This window comes from Trichosurus vulpecula, chromosome 1 (genome assembly GCF_011100635.1).
Source record: "Trichosurus vulpecula isolate mTriVul1 chromosome 1, mTriVul1.pri, whole genome shotgun sequence".
Lineage (NCBI taxonomy): Eukaryota > Metazoa > Chordata > Mammalia > Diprotodontia > Phalangeridae > Trichosurus > Trichosurus vulpecula.
The window spans coordinates 147381834-147408116 of record NC_050573.1 but is presented as its reverse complement, the minus strand read 5'-3'; the positions used below and the strand labels follow the sequence as shown (position 1 = coordinate 147408116).

At 35.5% G+C, this 26283-nt stretch overlaps 1 protein-coding gene across 1 annotated transcript in view; it reads left to right on the top strand.

The window, feature by feature from the left end:
* VPS13B (vacuolar protein sorting 13 homolog B) overlaps positions 1–26283 on the top strand; it is a 1100792-nt gene that overhangs the window by 415798 nt on the left and 658711 nt on the right. Inside the window, 2 exon segments of the mRNA XM_036759288.1 lie at positions 19500–19609; positions 22948–23095. Coding sequence (XP_036615183.1) covers positions 19500–19609; positions 22948–23095 — 258 coding nt within the window.

Below are 26283 nucleotides of genomic sequence, written 5' to 3'. Positions count from 1 at the left end.
CTTCAATTGCTACTAATTACTTAATGATTTAATTCTGCTTGCTAAAAATACTTGAAAACTTAATGGGAAGAGGAATGACAGAATAGATATGTGGATATGATTGAAGTTGATGCCTGTAATTTGGGTTGTTTTTAAAAACTTAAGATATTTTAGTGTATTATTGCATGTAATAAAAATTTGATTTAGCGCCTACTTGATAAAGCACTCAGACTATCTGGAACAAAGAGCTTATATTCTGTTGGTGGCTATAATGTGTACACAGATAAGGAAATAAAAGTTAATTTTAGAGGACAAACAAGAATTAGCATGGAGAAGAGAAGATTGAGAGTTGGGGTGGTGAGAGAGAAGTTAGCCGTCTTTAAGTTTTCAAGTGTTACCCTGTGGGAGAGATTGCAGGGATAGAGAATTGATAGTTCCACTGTACTCTGTGTCTTCAGACCCTATGCAGAATATCATGTTCATTTTTGAGTGTCCTGATTTGGGCAACTGGGGCGGTGAATTCATGCTCTAAGATTTGATTGAAGTAACTGGTCACTTTTAGCCTCAAGTAGAAATAATAAGAGGGAGACATGATAGCTGCCTTTAAGTATTTGAAGAGTTGTCATGTGGATGGTGCATTAGACTTCTGTTTGACTCCATAAGGAAGAACTAGCAACAGTAGGTTGAAGGTTCTAAGAGGCAAATTCAGGCTTAATATTAAAAAAAAAAAAAACAACAACTTCCTAACAAAACTGTCCAAAAGTGCTTTAAGAAGTAATAGTTGACTTCTCTTTGGAAGTCTTCATGAACAGGCTAGGTAATTGCTTTGATATGTTATAGTGGAGATTTCTTTGTTCATAGGTTGGACTGTATGGCTGCTGAGAAGTTATATTGACTTACATTTAACTTCATAAATAGTAATGCTAGCAGCCCTTTTTTATTTTACTTTTTTTTTGTTCTCTTAAATGACCCTCAGTTTTCTGTTCTGTGTACACACACACACACACACACACACACACACACACACACACACCCCTTTCTCCTTCTTTCCTACCCTCTAAACTCCCCACTGCACATTTGTGGGTGTGAGAAGAAATGGATGTGTTGTTGAACTGACAAGTTCATTTTGAGTGTTTGGCAGTCAGCTGTCATGACCTCCTTGAGTCTTCTCTTCTCCAGGCTAACTATCTCCAGTTTCTTCACTCCAGTCTTATAATGCATGATCTCAAGTCCTTTCTTTCACTGTCCTAGTTTTCCTCCTCCAGACACTTCACACTTTGCTGTTGTACTTCCCAAAATATAGCAATAAGGACTTAACCTAGTACTCTAGATGTGGTCTGATCAGATCAGAATACAAGAATTGTCACCTCTCCAGTTCTGGGCACTGCTTCTTGTAATGCAGCCCAAGATTACATTTGTTTTTTTGGCTACCATGTCATACTGCAGATTTATGATGGACCTGTAGACCACTGAAGCCTCTGGATATTTTTCAGAGGATCTTTCATCTATCCGTGCCTTCTTTTATTTTGTCCACCCTTTATTCCTGTTGCCTTTGTCTTTCTGTGATTCTTTTTATTACTTTACATTGGCATTTAGAAATGAATTTTAATGCAACCAGTACTTTGTACTTCTTTGTTAGTGGATACAATAAAATGTTATGGTAGGAGAATCTTTTCCCCCCAGAAAATGACTGTGATTAGAAATAAAAACATAAATAAAATACACTCAATAATAGATTGTCATACTAATCTCTGTAAATTTTATATTAGTTATTTCCCTTATAGTATGGAAATATTGGCATCTTAATCACAATTAAATTGCTGATTTAACTTTTTTAAGTTATATAAATATTCTTAGAGGTCTACAATCCTGTAAGGACTAAAGTATTCAAATTGTACAGCTTAATACAAATATAATGAGTTTTCAGCCACTTAGACCGTGATTAGATTGATGTCTGCTTTTCTTGTCTGGTCTAATGGTCCAAGATAAAATGCAGGACAGTTTGTCCCTTAGACATGTTCCTATTTTATAAGGAAATGTAGTTGGCTTGTCACATATGTTATAAAACTGACAAGAAGTTCTGTGTTTATGCTGTGAAACTTCAGTCTGTTACCCCTGTTTCAGCTCTAGTTCTTAGAATTGGGATGTAACTGAAAGTGATTGTGGTGCCCTGGGAGAGCTAATTGGTAAAGCCTGTGTGGAATGTGGATAAGGGAGCCATTTTGGCAGAAAGAAGAGAAGCAAAGCACACTTTTTCCCTTCAGTTGTCTCCTGGGCTAAAATTAAACAGAGTTAGGTATTTCCACATTCAGTGATTTATAGCATATCTGGTCTGAGTCAAACCAGCATCTAGTTAATTGCCTGCACACTTGTACATAATATGTGTTTTTTTTTTCTAAAGGATTCTGCCTTTAAGTTGTAGTGAGTGTAGACATTTTAATGCTAAATTTAAAACAATATTGTCTTCAACTATACTTGGAAATTAATTGCTTGTTCTGCCTTAACACCTGTTTAACATTCATGGCGTTTAGAACCACCTATAAGTCATGAAATCATTTCTGGCATAATATATGGTATAGCTTATGTAATGTGTTGGTGAAATGTTTTCTTAAGCTACTTAGTTACGAAAAAGTAAACAAAACTTGTCAAAGTTAATTTTCTTACAGAATATGCTCATTTTATTTACATTTGCTGTCCTTTGCCTTTCCCCAAATTCCCTGTTTTACCTAAATAGTAAGACTATATATTGGGAATTTTAAAAAACTCAACATGAGATTGTCTTTAAAAATCTGAAAGGCCTTGCAAAGTAACTGAAATTTAATGTACTTTTGTTATGTGGTTTACTTATTTATGTTATTTACCTCTAGTAATTTTTGCTCTTTCCCCTTGGGTTTTAGTTATTTTATATCCCAATTTAGTAATGATGATGATAATATTGGAAATATTATATTAATTATGAATTAGGGTAAAATGGCCTTGTGGACCTATACTACAATTACAAAATACAGTCACAATTTTTGTTCTTGGTTTTGCTTGTTTTATTTTTAAATTTTATTTTCCTTTTATCATCATTACCAAACTCTCTCACATATTACCTCTGTGACCATGGAAAGTCATTTAACTTCTAGGCCTATTTTCTCAACTCTGTGTGAGAGAGTTTGAAATGATGACCACTGCAGTAAAGTGACTATCACAATAAAGTGAGTCACAAGAATTTTTTGGTGCATATAAAAATTATGTTTACAGTATACTATAATATGTTAAATGTGAAATATTATGTCTAAAAAAGCAACATACATGCCTTAATTTAAAAATACTGTATTGCTAAAAAATGTTAACCATCTCCTGAGCCTTCAGCAAGTCAAAATCTTTTTGCTGGTGAAAGAAAGTTCTTACCTCATCATTAATGGCTGCTGATAGGGTGGTAGTTGCAGAAGACTGGGATGGCTGTGACAATTTTTTAAAATAAGACAACAATGAAGTTTGCTCCACTGACTGACCCTTTCACTTGAACACTTAAGAGGCCATAGTAGGGTTATTAATTGTCCTAACTTCAATAATGTTGTGTCTCAGGGAATACGGCCGAAGAGTTGGAGAGAAATGGGCAATGGCGGGCTGGTGCAACAGTCTAAACACACAACATATTTATCTATTAAGTTCACTGTCTTCTATGGCCATAGTTCATGGCACCCCAAAACAGTTAGAATAGTAACATCAGTCACTGTTCCCACTGCAATTCTTTCCAATCTTTTTCTCTTCTCCAAGTATCTCCATGGTAGACTCATCCTCCTTTTAAAAAAACTGACACGAACAAAGAGAAATTCCCATTTCTTGCAGTTCTTTCTTGGTGAATACGTGCTTATTTCAGCAGCAAGAGTTGCTTTTATTTTTGCCTTGAAATTCTATGCTTTCTAACTTCATTATCTCCTCCTTCCCTTAGTACCTAAGTTTTCTTGCTTGTATAATAGGTATAATAAGTTGTAATTGCCTTTCTATGTTGTTATGAAGGTCAAATGAGTTATCAGTTGTTGATATCAGTGTTATCAGTTGCTGTTTTTGTTATTGAGAGGTAACGTGGCCCAAGTGATGGAGGCCAAGTCTTAACAGCCAGGAACACCTTGGTTATTTGTCCTCACTGATACAGACAAGCTGTGTAACCAGGGGCAAGCTACTGCCTTTAACCTCTCAATGGCCAGAGACATTCTCTAAGACTTTAAGTTGTAGATCTCAGAGGGAGTTTCTACACAGATAAGATCTATGGGTATTAAAACACACACAAAAAGTTAGTGTTCTCAATCCTTCCCAAAGAGTTTCCTCTCTCTCCACCTTCCTGTCCTCAATGACTTGGTTAAAGATCTCTTACTCAATTCTTTATATGGTATTTCCCCAGGTATGCAATTCACCATACGTTGGGAAGGAGAAAATAAAAAGGAGGCTGTGTTGTTTTCCTGCAGACAGATCAAAGCTATATAGCAAAGCTTTTTCTCACTTCTCTCCCTCATTCTCTTCCACTCAGCTTCTCTCAAGGTGGACATGCAATTATATAGCTCAATGTGATTACATAATTATGGTGGTTTTCAGCCCAGAGACCTATCATAGTTAATTTATCAGATTCTTTTAACTTTTCCTAATTAGTATGATCCTCTTTTAAATACTTGTAGCAGTGAGCATGGTGCCATGGAATAAAGAGGACTTGGGTTTGAATCTTATCTGATGCTTTGTGACTTTTTTGTGACTTGTTTGTGACTTTTCTTCATTTCATTTCTTTGGGCCTCAGCTTTGTGAGTTTCAAATTCATTTCTTCTGATTCCAAGTTCAATTCTCTTTTCAAATGAATTTTGCTGTCTTTGCGCATGTATCTCATTATGAATTTATATTCTTATAATTTGTTGCTTTTAACTTGTAAAATAAATACAAGTAATGCTTATTGCCAACTACTTTTCTTTCAGTTAAAGTTTTTCTTTCTAGTTTGGTAACTTTTTCATAATGCATTATAATCTCAGAGTGTAGACTTATAATTTTCTCTCTTTATATTTTTATATTTTATATTTTTATAAATTTTCCTCTCTTTATATTTTACTAAAAGACTTAGTTATTTTTCCTCTGATTTTACATCCCTCATACTCCCTTTGTCTTTTTATAACTACCTTTTTGAAAAATTGAGGATTTATTTTAAGGTTTACTCCTGACACTTAAAACCATTATATAAAATTTGGTCTTTATACAATATTTTCTCATTGTATGTATTCACAGATCAGGATCTATTTAGATGATTTGTCATATTATATTTCTTGATTCATTATTTGCTTTATTCCTTATGAGATACTGAAATGAACTTATTAAAATAAGCACTAATTTATGGGATTTGACATCTTGTTAGTAATTGTGTATGTTGAATTTTCAGAAATTTTTAAAAACTTCATTTAGTTTAATATACTATTAAAATACTACATTTAATTAGATGACATTAATAATTTCAATTCTCATAAAGCATTCAGCATTAAAAGATAATAAGCAAGTTAAATTAGCCTCTTTAAGAATTTAATGTTTATGACAAATTTGGGTGTATTATTCTTTTTTTGTCTGTCTTAGTATTTAAGAATGTAATTTCCTAAGTAATCTACCATGCTATCTAGTTGCCTTCACTATATAAATCCTCAATAATTGAGGAAGCTTTCAAGTCTCAATCCACACTAACTTCTCTCCCAATTCATTTGACTTAAATCATTTAAAAAGTAAAAATGTAAACTAGAAACCAATTTAAAATATTAAACGTTTATGAAGTATATCATAGGCTAGACAGTGGAGATAAAATGACAAAACCAAAGCAGCCCTTGTACTCAAGGAATTTACCTTTTATAGGGAGTATACCATTCTTACATTAAAGTAAATACTAGATAGTTGTAAGAGGAAGAGGGAAAAATTCGTGGAGTTCAGTTATCTAAGCTTTTGAAAGAATATGAGATTTTGACTCATGGAAAAGAGTAGAGAGTGCATTCCCAACATGGAATTGATGGATTGTTGAGTTTCTGGAGCAAGTAGCAGTCCAGTTTGACTTGAATGTAGAGTTTCTGAAAGATGAAGCTGTATTTTGAAAGACGGCTAGAAATGTAGGTTGGAACCACATTGTGGAATATCATGAAAGTTAAACTAAGAAGTTTCCTTTTTATCCTAGTCACTAAAGAAGTACATAAAGTTTTTGATCACCTAAAGCTAGCTAATGGTAAACATTGGAAAGGATTTTTATATAAGTTATAAATGTTTCATACAATATGCATGAAACATCTCTCATTGGGAAATATTTGTATTCTAAAAGATATTTTAGATGTTAGAGGTACTCAACAGTTAAAAATAGTTTAATAAAAATGCTTTTAGAAATTAAGTACTTTATTTTGAAATCTAAGACATTTCTTTGCTTATAGTTATTTTCTTTTGTCTGTTGATATGAAGATAATCATTGCCACCTTCTTCCTTTACTCAATGTTTTTTATGGAGGCTAAATATATCATATTGTTAATATTTCTTGAGTTCCTTAATTATAGAAAGTAGAAATTATTATTTAAGTTTTACATCCAGACAAACCAAATCACAGCAGTTTTGATCTAATTTTATCTTCTCTACAAATTTCAGGCTTTTTGTTTATATTTAAGATTAGATTTCCTTATGTTTTACTTTTTACTTTAAAATAGTTAAAACTGAAAGAAAGGTTATTTGGGTTATGATTAGATCCTTGCCATTGGATAAAAATTAGATAACTTTTGAGAGATCAAATAAGAATTTTATTCATTATGCTTATTAATCACTTTAAACATTAGCTTCCAAAATTTGTGTGAGTTCCAGAGACTCATCTGAAAAAATTCTTTGTGAGACTCCTTCAATCAAGTCCCTGAAAATAATACTATTTGGTGAATCAGTTTGGGTACTATTTAATAATTTGTTAATGTGTTATTCTAGAGAAATGATAAAATGGTAGTTTATGCCTGCCAAGTAGTTAATGCTTGGTGTTATGTCATCAAAAGATGTTCCCAGCAAAGCTTGACCTTTTAAAATTAAATACATTCATGAAAATTTAACATTTTTTTTTATTTAACTTCAAATAGTAGTTAGAAGGAGAAAAGGACATTAATACTTGTCATAAATTTTTCATACAGAAGTTTAACTTATATAAATTCATTTGCTTATTACTTTTCCAACAAATGAAATTTTTATGAGAACAGTCTAAAGAGTTTTCCAAGGTATCTTTGATAAAGATATTATTGAAGGGCTTTTATAAGAAATATTTCATAGTAAACCACAAATAACAAAATTGGTTAAAAGATTCAAAGCTTACACAATCCTACTGTATTTACTGTTTGTTGAATGTAAAAGAAGCTTGATTTTTATACAACATATTGCTTTAAAAACTCTTCTCCAAAAAGGTATATCACATGATGTATCAGTAAGGCAATAAACCCCACATCAACGATAATCGTGAATATGCCTGTGTAGTTCTGTATCGCACAGTATGAGATACTCTCCATATAGGAGGTAGAAGAAGTATAACATTTATTCAGACACCACAGAACCATATCCCATAACCAAATGTTCAGCTCCCACAATCAATGAGCCTACTTTATCATAACAGCAAGGAACTTAAAACTCAATATCACAGCATGGAGGCTTGCCATCCCAAAACCTCTCCGACTCCCTGCTGTAGTCTTCCCAAAAACAAACTCACAGTACAGCTATCACAGTCTGCTCAGCTATCACAGGCTGACTTTCTTTACCTCAGCTCTATCACTATGGCCAATAACAGCCAGAACAGCTCTCTCTCAGCATTTCTTGTGACACAACTTCCTTTTCCTCTCAGCGCTCCTTCTACCACATGTGACTTAGGCTTCCTGTGATGTAAGCAGGTTACATGGCCCATTAATGGGTGGGAAACATCTTCAAATATAAATTGCTATTACACATGGATATGTCAGAATTGTACAACATTTCTTGAAAAAGATGCAGCAATAGGGGTAACTTTACTACTCAGTGATCATCTGGTTGGTTATTAGTGTTAAGTGAGGCATAAATCAGGGAGATTCATGCTTGTCAAAGATATCTGTCACAGTGTTCAAGTCACAGAGGAATCACTATAGATGGTGAACTCCTCCGGATAACCACGTGTGGATGACATTTTGCTGATTGTATCACTCACAGGTACATTCAGAGCTTCCTAAATGAGACCCACAGTCACTCAAAAGAGTTTTTCCTCACTTTCCACACAGGGAAAATCAAAAGCATAAAAAATGCCTTTTATTCAGACCATTACATACAGGGGAACCTCTGTGTGTGTGTGTGTGTGTGTGTGTGTGTGTGTGTGTGTGTGTGTGTGTGCGTGCGTGCATGCGTGCGTGCATATTTAAGAATCTTCATTTATTTTATGGAGCATTCACATTTTAACAAGTATACACAGTCTGTGCTCATATCATTCTTCCACATACCTCATATAAATAGAGATTCTATTAGATTAACTGTTACACAGTTAAGAAGCCCACATGTATTAATATACATCCAGTTATTCCCATTTCACTATGACTTTCCTCTAAGTGTGATATGAATTAGCAGTTCCAAATATCAATCTGGTGTATAAGCTATAACATAAGCCATTGCAGAGCCAATGTACTTAAAGACAATACAAGCACAAAACTGTTTGTAAAAGTGTCTCATCCTTTTCGATGTGTAAAATAATATTATGCCAGTTTAAATCAATAAGTGGTTTGCTTTATTAATTTAAAAGTTCATTAATATTAACTCATCAGGAAGCTGTTTATGTCTGTTGGTTGCAGTAGGGTTTTTTTCACCTTAGTAGCTAATAACATGAAATATCAAACATCAAGAATCCAAATAAATAATCTTTTAAAAAATAATTAGTTTTTGATTTTATATTATGTACATGTTCAAATGTGTCCCTTACTTATGCCCCTCCTAGTGAGCCATCTCTTAAAACAGCCAGTGAAAAAGAGGTGAGCAAAAAGAATGACATTCACCAAAACTAGCCATCACCTTAAAAATGTCTGACATTACATGCCATGCTCCATATCCTACCTCTGCAAAGAATGGGTTCTTTGAGCTCAAGCTTCGTAATATAATTTCACAATCAGTTTCTAATGTTTTATTAAGGTTGTTCTTTCCATTTACCTTATTGTAGTCATTCTGTATGTTGTTTCATGGTTCTGCATACTCTATTTTTTTTTGAGATTTTTTATTTTTAGTTTACAACACTTGGTTCTACATAATTTTGAGTTCGAGATTTTCTTCCCCCCCTCCCATCTTCCCTCCCCAAGACAGCATGAAATCCGATATATCTTCAATATACAATTTCACGTTGAACTTATTTATATAATAGTTAAGTTGTAAAGAATTATGACCAATGGAATGAATCGTGACAAAGAAGAAACAGAACCAAGAAAACCCCCACAAAAACAAAACAGAAAAAAAACAAAGGGAAAAAAAGAAGGCAAGCATAAAGTGTGCCTCAACCTGCATTCAGACTCCGTAATTCTTTCTCTGGATGTAGATAGCACTGTCCATCGTGAGTCCTATGGAGTTGTCATTGCACCTTGTATTGTTGAGAAGAGCAAAGTTCATCAGGGTTAGTCATCACAGAATCCATATATCTGTGGTTGTGTATAATGTTCTCCTGGTTCTGCTACGCTCACTCTACATTATATCATGCAGGTTTTTCCAGGTTATTATGAAGTCTGTATCTTCCCCATTTCTTATAGCACAATAGTCCATTACCTTCATATACCACAACTTGTTCAGCCATTGCCCAATTGATGGGCATCCCCTTGATTTCCAATTCTTTGCTACTACAAAAAGAGCCACTATAAATATTTTTGTACATATGGGTCCTTTTCTCACTTGTGTGATCTCTTTGGGATACAACCTTAGAAGTGGTATTGCTGGGCCAAAGGGTATGAACATTTTTATAGCCCTTTGAGCATAGTTCCAGATTGCTCTCCAGAATGGCTGGATGAATTCACAACTCCACCAGCAATGTAACAATGTTCCAATTTTCCCACATCCTCTCCAGCATTTATCATTTTCTTGTTTTGTCATGTTAGCCAATCTGACAGGAGAGATGTGGTACCTAAGAGTTGTTTTGATTTGCATTTCTCTCATCAGTAGTGATTTCGAGCATTTTTTCATATGCCTATAGATATCTTTAATTTCTTCCTCTGAAAACTGCCTGTTCATATCCTTTGACCATTTCTCAATTGGGGAATGACTTGTATTCCTGTAAATTTGACTCAGTTCACTTTATATTTTAGAGATGAGGCTTTTATCAGAGACACTGGTTGTAAAGATTTTCTCCCAATTTTCTGTTTCCCTCCTAATCTTTGTTGCATTGGCTTTTTTTTATACAGAAACATTTCAACTTAACATAATCAAAATTATCCATTTTGCATTTTGTAATGCTCTCTATCTCTTGTTGGGTCATGAATTTTTTTCTTTTCCATAAATCTGATAGGTAAGCTATTCCTTGGTTTCCCAAATTGCTTATAATATCAGCCTTTGTTCCTAAATCATGAACCCATTTTAACTTTATTTTGGTATATGGTGTAAGATATGTGTCTATGCCCAGTTTCTGCCCTACCATTTTCCAATTTTCCCAGCAGTTTTTGTGAAATAGTAATTCTTAGCCCAGAAGCTGGATTCTTTGGGTTTGTGAAAGAGTAGATTGCTATAGTCATTGACTACTGCGTGTTGTGTACCTATCCTATTCCACTGATCCACGACTGTTTCTTAGCCAGTACCAAGTAGTTTTGATGACTGCTGCTTTATAGCACAGTTTAATATCTGGTATGGTTAGGCCACCTTCCCTAGCATTTCTTTTCATTAATTCCCTAGATATTCTAGACCTCTTGTTCTTCCAGATGAATTTTGTTACTATTTTATCCAGCTCTGTGAAATAATTTTTTGTTAGTTTGATTGGTATGGCACTGAATAGATAGACTAATTTAGGTAAAATTGTCATTTTTATTATATTAGTGCAGCCTAACCATGAGCAATTGATATTTTTCCATGTATTTAGATCTGACTTTATTCACGTGAAAAGTGTTTCATAATTATGTTCATATAAGCCCTGGGTTTGTCTTGGCAGATAGACTCCCAAATATTTTATAGTGTCTACAGTAACTTTGAATGGAATTTCTCTATCTCTTGCTGTTGGGCTTTGTTAGTAATGTTTAGGAATGCCGAGGATTTATGTGGGTTTATTTTATATCCTGCAACTCTGCTAAAGACATTTATTATTACAAGTAGTTTTTTACTTGATTCTCGAGGATTCTCTAAGTATATTATCATATCATCTCTAAAGAATGATAACTTAGTTTCTTCTTTGCCTATTCTAATTGCTTCAATTTCTTTTTCTTCTCTTATTGCTACAGCTAACATTTCTAGTACCAAATTGAATAGTATGGGTGATAATGGACATCCTTGTTTCACCCCTGATCTTATTGGGAATGTATCGTCCTTATCCCCATTACAAATAATGCTTGTTGATGGTTTGAGGTAGATGCTATTTATAGTTTTAAGGAAGGCTCCATTTCTTTCTGTGCTTTCTAGTGCTTTTAATAGGAATGGGTGTTGTATTTTGTCAAAGGCTTTTTCAGCATCTATTGAGGTGATCATATGGTTTCTGCTAGTTTTGTTGTTGATGTGGTCAATTATGCTAATAGTTTTCCTAATATTGACCCAGCCTTGCATTCCTGGAATAAATCCTACCTGGTTGTAGTATATTATTCTTGTGATAAGTTGCTGCAATCTTTTTGCTAATATTTTATTTAAAATTTTTGCGTCAATATTCATTAAGGAAATTAGTCTATAATTTTCCTTCTCTGTTTTGACTCATATTTGTGTCATAAAAAGAATTTGTTAGGTCTCCTTCACCTATTTTCTCAAATAGTCTATAAAGTATAGGAATTAATTGTTCTTTAAATGTTTGATAAAATTCACATGTAAAACTATCTGGCCCTGGAGACTTTTTCCTAGGAAGTTCATTGATGGCTTGCTCAATTTCTTTTTCTGAGATGGGGTTATTAAGGAATTTTACTTCCTATTCTGTTAACCTGGACAATTTATATTTTTGTAGATATTCATCCATATCCGTAAGGTTGTCAAATTTATGGGCATACAGTTTGGCAAAATAATTCCTAATTATTCTTTTGATTTCTTCTTCATTAGAGGTGAATTCACCCTTTTCGTTTTTGATACTGGCAATTTAATTTTCTTCTTTCTTTTTTTAAATCAAATTGACCAAAGTTTTATCAAATTTATTGCTTTTTTCATAAAACCAGCTCTTTTTTATTTATTAATTCAATAATTTTCTTGATTTCAATTTTATTAATCTGTCCTTTGATTTTCAGTATTTCTAATTTGGTATTTAATTGGGGATTTTCAATTGTTATTTTTCTAGCTTTTTTAGTTGCATGCCCAATCTGTTGATCTCCTTTTTCTCTATTTTATTTATGTAAGCATTTAGAGATATAAAACTTCCCCTAATAACTGCTTTTACTGCATCCCATAAGTTTTGGTATGTTGTCTCATTATTGTCATTCCCTTGAATGAAGTTATTAATTGTTTCTCTGATTTGTTCTTTGGCCCACTCATTCTTTAGAATTAGATTGTTTAGTTTCCAATTAATTTTTAGCTTATTTTTCCATGGTTCTTTATTACAAATAATTTTTATTTCATCATGATCTGAAAAGCATGCTTGGACTACTTCTGCCTTTCTGCACTGGATTGTGAGGTTTTTATGCCCTAGTACATGGTCAGTTTTTGAGTATGTTCCATGTACTGCTGAGAAAAAAGTATATTCCTTTTTATCCCCATTCAGTTTTCTCCAGAGGTCTATCATATCTGCCTTGTCTAAAATTCTGTTCCCCTCCTAAACTTTTCTTATTTATTTGGAGGTTAGATTTATCAAGTTCAGAGAGGGGGAGGTTGAGGTCTCCCATTATTGTAGTTTTGCTGTCTATTTCTTCCTGTAACTCCCTTAACCTCTGCTCTAAGATTTTGCATGCCATACCACTTGGTGCATATATGTTAAAAATGATATTGCTTCATTGTTTACAGTGCCTTTTAGCAGGATGTAGTGTCCTTCCTTATCTCTTTCAATTAGATCTATCTTTACTTTTGCCTTGTCTGAGATTAGGATTGCTACACCTGCTTTTTTTTACTTCAGCTGAAGCATAATATTTTTTAGTCCAGCCTTTTACTTTTACTTTGTGTGTATCCCTCTGTTTCAGATGTGTTTCTTGTAAACAGCATGTTGTAGGATTATGGTTTTTAATCCATTCTGCTATCTGCTTCCATTTTATGGGAGAGTTCATCCCATTCACATTCATAGTTATGATTACCATCTGTGTCTTTTTCTCCATCCTATTTCCCCCTGTTTATGCTTTTATTTCTACCTTTCCCCTTCTACTCCTCAAAAAAAATTTGCTTTTTACTGCCCCCTTCCTCACTGCCCCCTTACTCGCCCTCTTGATTCCCCCCCCATCTTACCATTTTCCACTTACTACTTCTTCTCTCCCTTCTGACCACCCCCTCCCTTTTTCCCCCTTTCCCCTCCTACTGCCTGTATGACAAGTTAGATTTCTATACTTATAAGGGTGTGTTATTCCGTTCTTGCACCTGATCCAATGAGAGTAAAGTTCAGATACTGCTCTTCTCCGTCTCTTCTTTCCCTCTACTATAATGTGTTTTTGTGCCTCTTCATTTGATGTAATTTACCCTTTTCTACTTCCTCCTTACCTCTTCTCCCAGAACCCTCCCTTTACATCTCTTAATTACATTTTTTATCCTTATATCAGTTATTTTATACAGACATCCACAATCTATGTGTATCCCTTTCAATTGTCATACTAACCGTACTATTCTCAAGATTGACACACACACATGTATGTATATGTGTGTGTATGTTTGTGTGTGTACATATATATGTGTGTGTGTATATATATATATATACATATATATATATATATATATATATATATAGAGAGAGAGAGAGAGAGAGAGAGAGAGAGAGAGAGAGAGAGAGAGCAAGAGTGAGCAGGCACAGGGTGAGTTGAAGATGAAGGGATGATATCTAAAAGAGATAAAATTACGGGATGAGAGAGGAATATATTGAGAGAGGGAGAAAGGGAGAGATGGAATGGGGTAAATTATCTCATATAAAAGTGGCAAGAAAAACCAGTTCTGTTGATAGGGAAGAGGGGGCAGGGGAGGGGGAATGAGTGAATCTTGCTCTCATCAGATTTGACCTGAGGAGGGAATAATATACACACTCAATTGGGTATCTTACCCCACAGGAAAGAAGGAGAAATGAGGTAAAAAAGGCGGGACTATAGAAGGGAGGGCAGATGGGGGAGGAGGTAATCAAAAACAAACACTTTTGAAAAGGGACAGTCAAGGGAAAAAATTGGATAAAGGGGGATAGGTTAGGAAGGAGCAATATATAGTTAGTCTTTCACAACATGAGTATTGTGGAAGGGTTTTACATAATGATATCCATGTGGCTGTAGCCAGAATGGACTTTGTTTTCTTTGAATGACTCAGCTTGCCTCGTTGAGCTTCCCTGGACGCTGGGGCTTGCTCTTCCAGGGCAGGACCAGAGCTTCCTGTGTGATGAGTCGTGGCGCTGGCTGAGGGGAGGTGTGTTAACGTGGTCTACGCTGGGGGAGGGGCCAAGTCAAGAACCAATCAGCCCTGGTCGTTCAGGCGGCGCTTGATGATGTCAAAAACTCTATAAGAGGGGAGAGGACAGCTTGAAGATCCTCCTTTCCTTTTCCGGTTGGAGCCAGAGACGCCTACAGCTGAAGCTGAGCTGCCGGTAGCAGAGCTGACTAGAAGCTAGTGGGTAATCTTCTTACCGTAGAGGGGAAGCATGTATACGATTTTGCCTTATACCATCTCGCTTCTCTGTGGCCTCCTAGTTACTCTTGTGAGGCGGACTTATTGGGCCTGGAAGCTTTTGATGAAAATATCAAAATGGGGACGCTGGTTTGTGGGATTGTTACTGTGGAGTGTAAATACATGCTTTAGTTCTCCTGCCTTCTGCCTAGAGAATTCCTTATATCCTGCGGTTCCGGACCTTTTAGGCACATATGAGATTCTCTTTGAAATCATAAATTCTGCCTTCCTAATATAGTGGCCTATGTTGAATTGCTTGACTTCTTAGGGTGGGAAGGGAAGAGGGGAGAGAATTTGCAACTCAAAGTTGTATGAACAGGTGTTCAAAAACAAACAAAAAAAGTTTTTGCATGCAGCTAGGAAATAAGATACACAGGCAATGGGGCATAGAAATTTATCTTGTCCTACAAGAAAGGAAGGGAAAAGGGGATGGGAGGGGAGTGGGGTGGCACAAGGGAGGGCTGACTGGGGAACAGGGCAACCAGCATATACGCCATCGTGGAGTGGGGGCGAGGGTAGAAATGGGGAGAAAATTTGTAATTCAAACTCTTGTGAAAATCAGTGCTAAAAACTCAATTTATTAAATAAATTAAATAAAAAAAAGATTGACACACACACATATATGTATATGTGTGTGTATATATATATATATATATATATATATATATATATATATATATATATATATACAGCATACATAAGATGATCTAATCCTATATAAAGATGTAAATAATTTGCTTTTATTGATTAATAAGGTTTGTGGGCGGTTTTATCCCCTGTTTACCTTTTAATGTCTCTCTTGAGTTTTGTATTTGAAGATCAAATTTTCCATTGAGTTCTGGCCTTTTCACAGGAAGGTCTGGAATTCTCTTACTTCCTTGAATGTCCATCTCCTTGCCTGAAAAATTATGCTGAGTTTTGCTGGGTAGTTGATCCTTGGTTGCAGTCCCAGCTCCTTTTCCCTTCGGAATATCATATTCCAGTTTCTCCTGTCATTTAATGTAGAAGCTGAAAGATCCTGTGTGATCCTGACTATAGTTCCACGATTTAAATTGTTTCTTTTTGGCTGCTTGCAGTATTTTCTCCTTGACTTTGTAATTCTGAAATTTGGCTATAATATTTCTTGGTGTTTTCACTTTGGGATTTCTTTCGGGAGTGATCGGTGGATTCTTTCAATGACTGTTTTACCCTCTGGTTCTAGGACATCTGGGCAGATCTTTGATAATTTCTTCAAAGATACTGTCAATGATCTTTTTGTCATCATGGATTTCTGGTAGACCAATAATTCTTAAATTGTCTCTCCTGGATCCATTTTCCAGGTCAATTGTTTTTCCAATCAGATATTTCACATTTTCTTCAATTTTTTCATTCTTTACATTTTGTTTTACTACTTCTTGATGCTTCATAGCGTCATTATCTTCCACTTTCTCAATTCTGATTTTAATGATTTCCTGTCTTCATTTTGCTTATTATTCTTCTTTTCCAATTGTTTGATTTTACCTCTCAGGGTGTAATTTTCTCTGTTTAGATTCTGAATCTCCGAAGCCATTTTTCCAATCTTATTTTTTAAAGACTTTATTTTGTCAGTGTTTTTTTTTCCATTTTTTTCTTTTACCTCCCTCATTTGGTTTTTAAAATCCTCCTTTAGCTCTTCCATTAATGCTTTTTGGGCTTTAGATCAGTTCACATTCCCTTTTGAGGTATCAGATGTGGGTATGGTATCAATGTTATCCTCTTCCGAATTGGTATTTTAATCATCCCTGTCTCCATAAAAAGAATCAATGGTCCTAGGATTTTTCGTGTTCTTCTTCATGTTGGTTAGCTTTTTCTTGGCTTTACAGTGGATTTATGCTTTTGGGGCTCAGGGCTCCCTGTCCCAGGTTTCTTGTTCTGGGTTTCTTGTTAGTCTAGTTACTGGCTTTGTGTATTATACCCTTCAGTTTCCTGAGGGGTCTGGCTGCCTGAAGTCTCCTTTTCCCCTGTGACTACTCTCCAGCACTGTTGCTCTTCAGCAGTGGTCTCAGTTGTTTATTGTCTGTGCTGTTGTCTGCCACTTCCCCTGGCTGTGCAAAGATGCTTCTGGGCTCCTGGTGTTTAACCCTGCTGGCTCTGCCCCTCTGGGACTCAGGAACTCCCACTGCTCGGCCACTGAAGCCCCACTTGTGTCTCCTCCATTCCAGCATTTTCTCCCGAGAAATTCTCTGGGGGGTTGGGGCGGGGGCAGGGATTAGATCCGTTTACCTGGCCATTATGTCTCCCAGAAGTTCAAGAAGATGCATTTCAAACCTTTGTGCTGCAAGCTTCAGGAGTTGATGTCTCACAGCCGGTGGCATTGCACTGCTGCCTCTCGTCCCTTCTGCAGACTCCCGTCTTGTGTTGGGAGGCCTCGGGATCTCTGCCAGTTTTGTTTGCCAAGCTTTCTCCCAACCTCGGTTGATGGCTGGTTTCTGCAGCTGCTTCCGCTTTGGTGCTGTCTGGTGCAGCTCTGCATGCCGAGCGGTCTCCTGGCTTGGAAATGTGTTCCACTCCGACTGCTAGTGGCTTCTAGCTCTCTCAAATCTGCTCATATTCACTTTTTTATAGGTATCTGACATACCTTGTGAGGGAGCTCTGGTAAGATCCTGTTTTCACCCAGTGATGTTGGCTCTGCCCTGCTTACTCTGTTCTTAATTAGTTTATATAAGTCTTCTTGTTTCTCTGAATTTATCATATTCATCATTTCTTAAGAGTACAGTGATATTCCATTACATTCAATCCACTTGATTTCTGTTTCTTTGATACTACATATAGTGCTGCTAGAACAGGGGTGGAGGTCTTCTGGCCTCCAGGCCACATGTGGTCCTCTAGGTTCTGAAATGCAGCCTTTTGACTGAATCCAAACTTCACAGAACAAATTTGTTCTGTAAAACTTGGTCTCACTCGAAAGGCCGTACCCAAGGACCTAGAAGGCTACATGTGGCCTCAAGGCCACAGATTCCCTACCTTTGTGCTAGAAGTATTTTCATGCCTATTGAACTTTTCCTTTTGTTATTGATCTCCATGTATAGGCCTACCCATAAGGTGTCTATTTCATAGTCTATGCCCTTTTAAAAGTCCTTTTTCTAGCATAATGTCACATCACTTTGCACAGTGATTGGACTGATTGATAAATCTACCAATAGTACATTAGTGTGACCATCTGTCATTATTAAATGTGTCAATCTAAAACCATATAAAGTAAATATTTGTGAAAGAAGCTTGCTTTTTATTTGAATTTTTAGTTAGTTACTAATCGTTATTTAAATGGGCATATTCTTACATCTGAATTCGTTTTTTCCATTTTACTTCTTAATTGTCCATTTAATCATTCACTACCATTTTGTTCAGTACCTGCCAAGATAAACAAAAACAAAACATGTTTATCAAAACTGTTAGATAGTTTTGTTACTACCTAAGATTCAGCCAAACTGAAACACATTATAGTTAAAGACAAATCTGTAACTTTGGATTGATTATGAATGCATGGGAACAGCAAAAATATTAAAAGTTTCAAAGAACATCACCAACAAATTTTATAATGTGGCTAAGTCACTTAAATCTAGGAATTTGGCCAAATGATCACAAGAGTATTTTCACCTGGTACATTCTATGATTGTGTGCTTCTTTGTCAAAAACAATGAATGATGCAAACACATCATAAAATATATCGTGTCATTTTACTATTCGTAGTTAAGTAGCTACCTGATTTGAAGAGTTGTTTTTGTTAATACGTGTTTTTAAAAATTTAAGTTCCATTCCAATGTCTTTCCCTCACCTGTTCCCCCTACCCATTGAAAAAGCAAGCAACATGATGCCCATTTGTTTTTAATATTTTAATGATATTTTAGTTTCTATATCACCCCTTTAACAAATAATTTTTAATAGAGGAGGAAGAGGAAAAAAGTTAACAAAACAAATGAATACATTGAAAACAATCTGATATCATATGGAATGTTTCACACCTGCGGACATAAACCTTTTCAAAGAAATAGGAGGAAGTGTCCTACTGTTTCTTTATTGGGGCCAAACTTCTTTATACTTTTGTAATATTGTTTCTGTTGTTTAATGTTTTCATTCTTTCTATTTACATCACGTCATTGGATTTATTGTGTATGCCGTTTCTCTTGCTCAATTTACTTCATTTTGCAACAGTTTGAAAGTCTTTCCATGCTTCCCTGTATTCATCATATTCATGGGTTCTTACTGCTTAGTAGTATTCTGTTACATTAATATACCACAATTTGTTTTTTTTTACCCCAATAAATGATTTCTACTTTGTTTCCATTTCTTGCTACCATAGTTTGGTATTTATGGAGCCCTTTTTGTCAGTGACCTCCTTGGCAAATATGCCTAATATTAGAATCTCTGGGTCAAAGGTATGTATACTTTAGTCACTTTATTTGCATATTTAAAAATTGTTGAAAAGTTTTCTTTTGAAGAACGTCTGTGTGCTCTTAGCACAATACCTGGAACATAAGAGGCACTTAATAAATTTTTATAGATTGATTGGAAGAGGTATAATGTGCTTTTTTTTTTTGATTTGTATATTTTAGGTGCAGTGCTTCTTGCCAACATCCAGGGAATCGCAGCCAGTATTGACCCAGTCTTATACACATGGCTTATCTACCAGCCCCAGAAACGAAGTAGTAGACATATTCAGCAGGTAAAAGTTTTTAAAAATATTTCTTTCTCAGAAGAAAAACATAGCCATCCAACCTTAGTTTTTTATAATACGTTTTTTAAAACTTTCATGTGAACTAGATCAAAGGCATTTTTTTTTTCCAGAAAGGACTTTTCCCCCTTTATTTGCTTAAGTAAAATTGTAGGTCATTTATTTGTTGTAACTTAAAGAGAGAGGTCCCCTGATTTGAAAAAGGAGGAAAAGGACATTTCTCAAGAGCAGAAGTCAAGTGATTTGTTTGTTTGCCTGGCAGTTGGTAGATTAGTTCTACTGGCAATAGATTGCTGGCTTTTCTCTTTTTATTCTTGATAATTTTTCTTTTTTGTTCATGTGTGTTTATTATATGTCTCCTAAGTATGAGAAGAATTGTGCTAATCAGGAGAGGGAGCAAAAAGAACTGTGGGGCATCGCTCCTGTCCTCAAGGAGATTACGGTCTAATCAACAGTCAAACCAGACCCATATGAAAAGTTCCATAACAATAGATGCTATATCAAAGCATGTCATTTGTCAGCTAATGCTTCCCTTACTTCATGTGAAAGTTTAAAAAAATATTATCAACTTTAATACTTCCAAAATGAGAATTCCAAGCTCTGGGAAAGTTTTTTTACTGCTGAACCTAAATTTCTATTTTTGAGACTTCTGTCTGTTGGTGCTAGTTCTGCCATCTGATCTCTCTTTAATATTTGAAAACAACTCTCATATTCCCTCTAAGTCTTTTCTTTCTAGACAAATATCAGAAACATAATTATTTCTCCCTAGGTCCTCTATGAGGTAAATAATATAAGTATTGATCTTATTTTATAGATGATAAAACCTAGATTCAAAGAAGTTGTAATTTTTCCGTAGTCAGACATCCACCAAGTGGCAGAGGCAGGGAAGTCAATAGGTTTAATTTCATCAGAAGTCTCAGTAATATTTGTTACTTGGCAGTCATATTCATTTGTGAGTGATTCATTCTACCCCCATGGCCTCTATTAATAGCAGTTTGGGGAGTAATGTTCAGTAAGTTTGTGGCTTGGCCATTGCTGTCCTGGGTAGCAAGAAGGAAATAATTTTTCATTTCACCTTTTCTAACATAGTAAATTCTCCTGGAATTGTTAATTTCAGTATCTGAAATTTGACTGATTAGAATATTGACTAGAGAATCCACTAGTGCCTTTTCCATTTCTCATTTTGAAACACTATAGCTTTTGCTTCAGGGGTGAGGTGGGCTGTAGACCTGTGAAGTGTTGGGAGCCCTGAATGCCCTACTCTCAGACCCCCTGAAGCCTAAAAATGTGTCCTAAAGGTAGAATAAGGGTACTTAATGCTTTTTCTACATCCTGTATTTCATTCAAAGCAATCACATCAGTGTTTAGAATATCAAGGGGGTAGTTTCTCTCTCCTTAGTCAGAAGTAGTTTAGAATCATAGGGTTTGGATATTTTAGGGATGGCCTCTACTTGCAGGCCTTGTGGTTGTATTTAACCAGCAATGCCGAGATGAGAGTGAAGCCACAGAATCAGCCTGGAGCTAGCAGTTATGTTCAAAATTTATAAATTTATAAATTCATGCCTGCTAGGCTGTCTCTGCCAGTAGCCCTGTCCAGTGCTGTCAATTCAATAACATTCAAGCATAGTTTATGCAGTGAAGCCTAACCCTCTGAAAAACCAATGACATCACATTTAAGGAGCCTTCTCAGGACTTACTGCCACCCAACAAATTGATTCCACCAGCTATTTCACTTTAAAAAATTTTTTTGGTAAATGAATAGGTTGTCTGTCACTGATAAAGGGAGGATGAAATCAGGTAACAAAAAGCAAGATGGATTCAGTCGTTCACAGTGAGTTTCACTCTGCCTGATGAATAACTGTCTGGGATTTCTCTTACTATGGGTGTTGGCCATGTCTTTTTTTTGTTCTTAAAAGGGCATCTGACCCACAATTCATGGCCTGGGAACAGATGTTTTCTTGAGGTTCTCTTTCCCAATCGGTGTCCTGTATTTGTGTTATCTTGAAAGATTTTGCAACTTTCATGTTTGAATTGGAAGATATTTCACAAATAAAATTAAACCTGCTAATATGACAAAATCCTGAGAAATAATTTTTATGAAATCAAGTATGAGAATTTTCTTTTTTGCTTATTTTTAGTTTATTATAGACTTTCCTTTATTTCATCTTCCAGCTCTTAAGTTGTTACAGCATCTGTGCTGTTCAAGTTCACACCCCTTTGTTGTAATGCAGTCTAATATAGTATACTGAAGAACAGTAACAAGGGCTGTTTTAGTTTGATTCATTAACTCTTTCTCAGATGCCTAATAAAAATGTAAATATTCATTTCCCTAATAGGCATTATAGTATAATCTGTAGTTATGTCTATGAAGTTTTTGTTAATGATAACCTTTCAATGCAGTCCGACCTGATTTACCCCACCAGGTTAATCATCTGATATAGCTGTGTTACTCTTATCATCTACTGTTTCACAAGCTTCAATTTCCTTTGCACTTTGTGGCTGAAAGCCAACATTTTGATAATCATTTTCCACTCAATTCAACATTGATCTTTCATCCTAAGGCAGAGTTACAACTACAACTTTTGTTTTGGCCAGAAACCTGACAAGATTGCATTGGGCATCATCAGTAACATCAGGCTTTATTTCATTGAGCAGAGATGAAACAGCTGCTTTATTGTCCACTTCAGCACTCATGCATTCAATATATAAGCATAATTTTTTCCAGCTTTGTCTTAACTATAATAGTCTTGATGTTTTTCAATGTAATATCATGATGAACTAGACTTCATATTTGTAGATAATGAATAGATGTTTCATAAAATTTGAAAGATTTGGGGGGTACACATATTAGTAGCCTTTCCCCTAGTGATTTCCTAATATTAATCCATTTACAGTATACTTCTCAGAAAAATGTCTTCCTGTGCAATTCTGTAGTTCTTGGAATAAAAATTCTTTTCAGCCTAATTTTAGCTTTTTTGTTTTGGTCATCCTTTATTTTATATGAATTGAGCAATTGTTTTAAAGTTTTTTCACCCCGAAAAATTTAGACATGGATTTATCACAATTAAGACAAAATTTTAAAAAATATGTATTTTGGGGTTTATTCTTATATTTTAAAAATTATCTGAAGTTGCTTTGTATTTAAAAAATAAATCCCCCTCAAGCTCTTATAGTTTAAGTTTTTAAAGTTATTTTTCCTCAGATTTAAAATAATTAAAAAACGTCTCAAACTCTTCACCTTCTGAAGAGCCTTCTCTGCTAATGCCATGTATATTGCTCACTGCTTGGGGAATAGCCACAGCTCAGTGTTTCATTTTTCCTCTTTCCAGCAGGCCATGGGAGCTGTTCCTCATGTTATGCCAGTTACCAGAAAGAAAGAGGATGAGGTGTCAGTTGGAAGCATGCCCTTGGCAAAGCAGCAGTCAAATCAAGCCTCTGAGTATGCCAGCAGCCCTGTCAAAACAAAAACGGTAACAGGTATGTTCTCCTCTTTAAATGAATTCTTGAAAACCACACACACATGCACATGTACAGACTCTCTCTTCAAATGATCAGCTGTGCAAATATAGTGAGACACCTTTTAGACTTAAATGTTCTTCCAGAAAGATTTATTTAAATTGCCATTTTTGTAATTAAAAATCACCTTATTTCATTTTACATCATAGTTTCCAGTTTCCTTTTGACCTTTTGTGATAAGGCTACCTTTCTTTTAGATTATTTGATTGCTTAACATCCTTAGAATTGGCTTACATAAAACATCCCTAATTATCTATTTTATTTGTTTTGGTTCAGATTTGTGATTTTACTGGCAAAGGGAACTCCCAATGAGGAATCTTACTTAAAGTATACAGATCAGTAACCTTTCTGCACTGGAGATTTGCCTAGGGTCCTGAAAGATTAAGTGATTTGTCCTTAGTCACACTGCCAATATTTGTCAGAGGTGGGATTTGAACTCAGATTTTCTTTACTTTGAAGTTTACTATTTCTTCATTATGCCTTGCTGCCTCCTCTTCTTATTATAATGTTGAAAAAAAATATGTGTGATAAATGAACCAGTAGAACTATTAAACCCTTTCCAATATTTAATAATAAATTAACTACTGTAAAAGTCTTGTAGCATCGTATAGAAATCTATACCTAATCCTGGGTTGTATTATTATAATTGACCGAGTTTGACAATTTCCTTGTCATATGACCATTGAAATGGTGGACTAGACATCTTTTCCAATTTCTACTAATTTTCAAAAACAAGCCTGAACAACTTGGGGCCCATGGGCCACCCGAGGGCACACCAAAGGATTTTTGGGTGGCCCATAAAAAATGTAGAGGATGTTTTCCTCTACATTTTTCATGGGCCACCCGAAATCCTTTGGTTGGCCACAGGTTTTGCAGGCCTGCTCAAATAACCTCCAAAAGAAGAGTTATTCACTAAAGATAGAGCAGTTCTACCTGTTTCCATGTAAGAAGAAAGGAAGAAGCCCCCAAAATTAATAGCCTTATTAATTAATAGTAGAGAACATTTGTCCATAATGTTCTCGCTCAGCATCTCTACCCCACCAGCCTCCATGCTCTGGAAGGATGTATAAACAACCCTTGGACTTGTGCTTTCTGGAACCATGCAGAAATTTTGGTGCTGCTACCATCTCTGCCCCTCCTCCACTCCCCTGTTGGAAAAAGCAGCAGAGCTCAATTCTGTGCATCCACATGACAGGTGGGGGTAAGAATCGGAAAGGGATTGGGTTTTCCTTCCTTCATTTGGTCCCAAAGCACAAGCCCTTGGGTTGATTCGTGCACCTTCCTAGAGTATAGAAGCTTATAGAGGAAGGGTGTTGAATAAGCACAGTATGGATTAATATTCTCTACTGTTATTCTCCCTGTGACTTTGCAGTTATTCTGCTCCTGAAATCCCCTGAGTTAGGGAATCCCAGGGATGCAGAGGCTTTGCCCAGAGCACCCATCCCATCCTCTCTCAGTCCTGTAAAAACTAGCACAAGTTGTTTCAACCAAGTTAGGGAACATTATGGGCTAATGTTCTCTACTATTAATTAATAAGGCTATTAATTTTGGGGGCTTCTTCCTTTCTTCTTACATAGAAACAGGTAGAACTGCTCTATCTTTAGTGAATAACTCTTCTTTTGGAGGTTATTTGAGCAGGCCTGCAAAACCTGTGGCCAACCAAAGGATTTTGGGTGGCCCATGAAAAATGTAGAGGACATAAAAAAAGAGTTTTATGTTATTTAAATTATGCTTCCTTTATATTTGAACACCTTTCTCCTCATCCCTTACAGAATTTGTTGGTTGACAGAATTCTGAAATTTAACTGTTCATAATGTGTGTCCTCAGTTTTAAGAACAAGATTTGTTTCTTGGTTTATTTTTACCTCTGGAGACAATCTGCAGACTCTTAAGTATTCTTGTGTAATTTCTTGCATTATGACATTTAGATTTTTGACCTGGCATCTTCTTCTGGGATGCCTATCATCCGTAACTTGTTTCTATGCATCCTATCTTCAAGGTCCGTGTTTTACATTTATGGGGAATTATGTGTTGTTTTAACATTTAAAAAAAAATTCTTATTCCAGATTGTCCTTAACTTCAGTATATTTAAATTCTAAATCTTCTGTTCTCTCTTTTGTTTCTTTGGAGAGGCTCCTCTGATTTTCTGCCTTACCTTTTTCTGTTCTGTTAGTTATTCTTGCAGTGTAGGTAATAAAATTTGCCATTTCTTCCCTATGAACTTTTGTCAACATTCTGATTTCTCTTTTTAACAATTCTGGTAGATCCTTCTATGATTCCATGTTCTTTTGAGAATATACAAGGTCACGCAGCATACAGATGGACTGGAGGTGATAGACCTAGAAAGAAAATTGCATGGCAAATGGGAAAGAAAATGATCTGATAGGGAGGGCAAAAGGCAGAAATGAAGTATATGATTTGGTTCACAGGGAAATTTCTACCATGGGACAATGCTTCTCTCAATACCTCTGTTAGGAATAGACATTTCTAAGAATAAGGCACAACAGAAGAAAAGGTACAAGGAGGAAACATCTCAAAAGGCATTATTAATATACAAATCAGAAGAAAACCCTAGTTTGATGCTTTAGAAGCTTTAATTCCATGAGGAAGAGAAAGGCTAAATTAGTGCAACCTTGATTTGTGCCTGTTTGGAGGATTTATAAAATAGAGCACAATTCATAGTAATACTGTACTTAGAAGAGTAGTTATGAAATGTATGTGCATAATTTTCTAACAATGGGCTGGGGATTGAGCTCCCAGCCCTGCACTAGTAAAGATCCCTCTTTTCTTGCGTGGCTCCCATTTCATCCTCATGCTACAAAGTGTTGCCAAGTAACATAAGGATATGGTTGACTACAGGTGCATATCAGAAATAATATTAAATAGGCAAATTATTCTCTAACAGAATAAATTTAAGAAAGCAAGTGGAAGTAATGTAGAGTGGGGCCTACCCATTCCTCTCATTGGACTTATTTCTCTCTTTTCTCTTCTTCCTGGGTTAGGATGCAGGATGAAATACTTACTTTCATATGTACCTTTCAACTTGTCCATTTTGATAGAATGCATCTCACATGGTCTTACAGGAGAGAACTACAGATGTGGCATACACCAACTGAAGCCACTCTTGACTGCTGCTGTGGAACTACAACT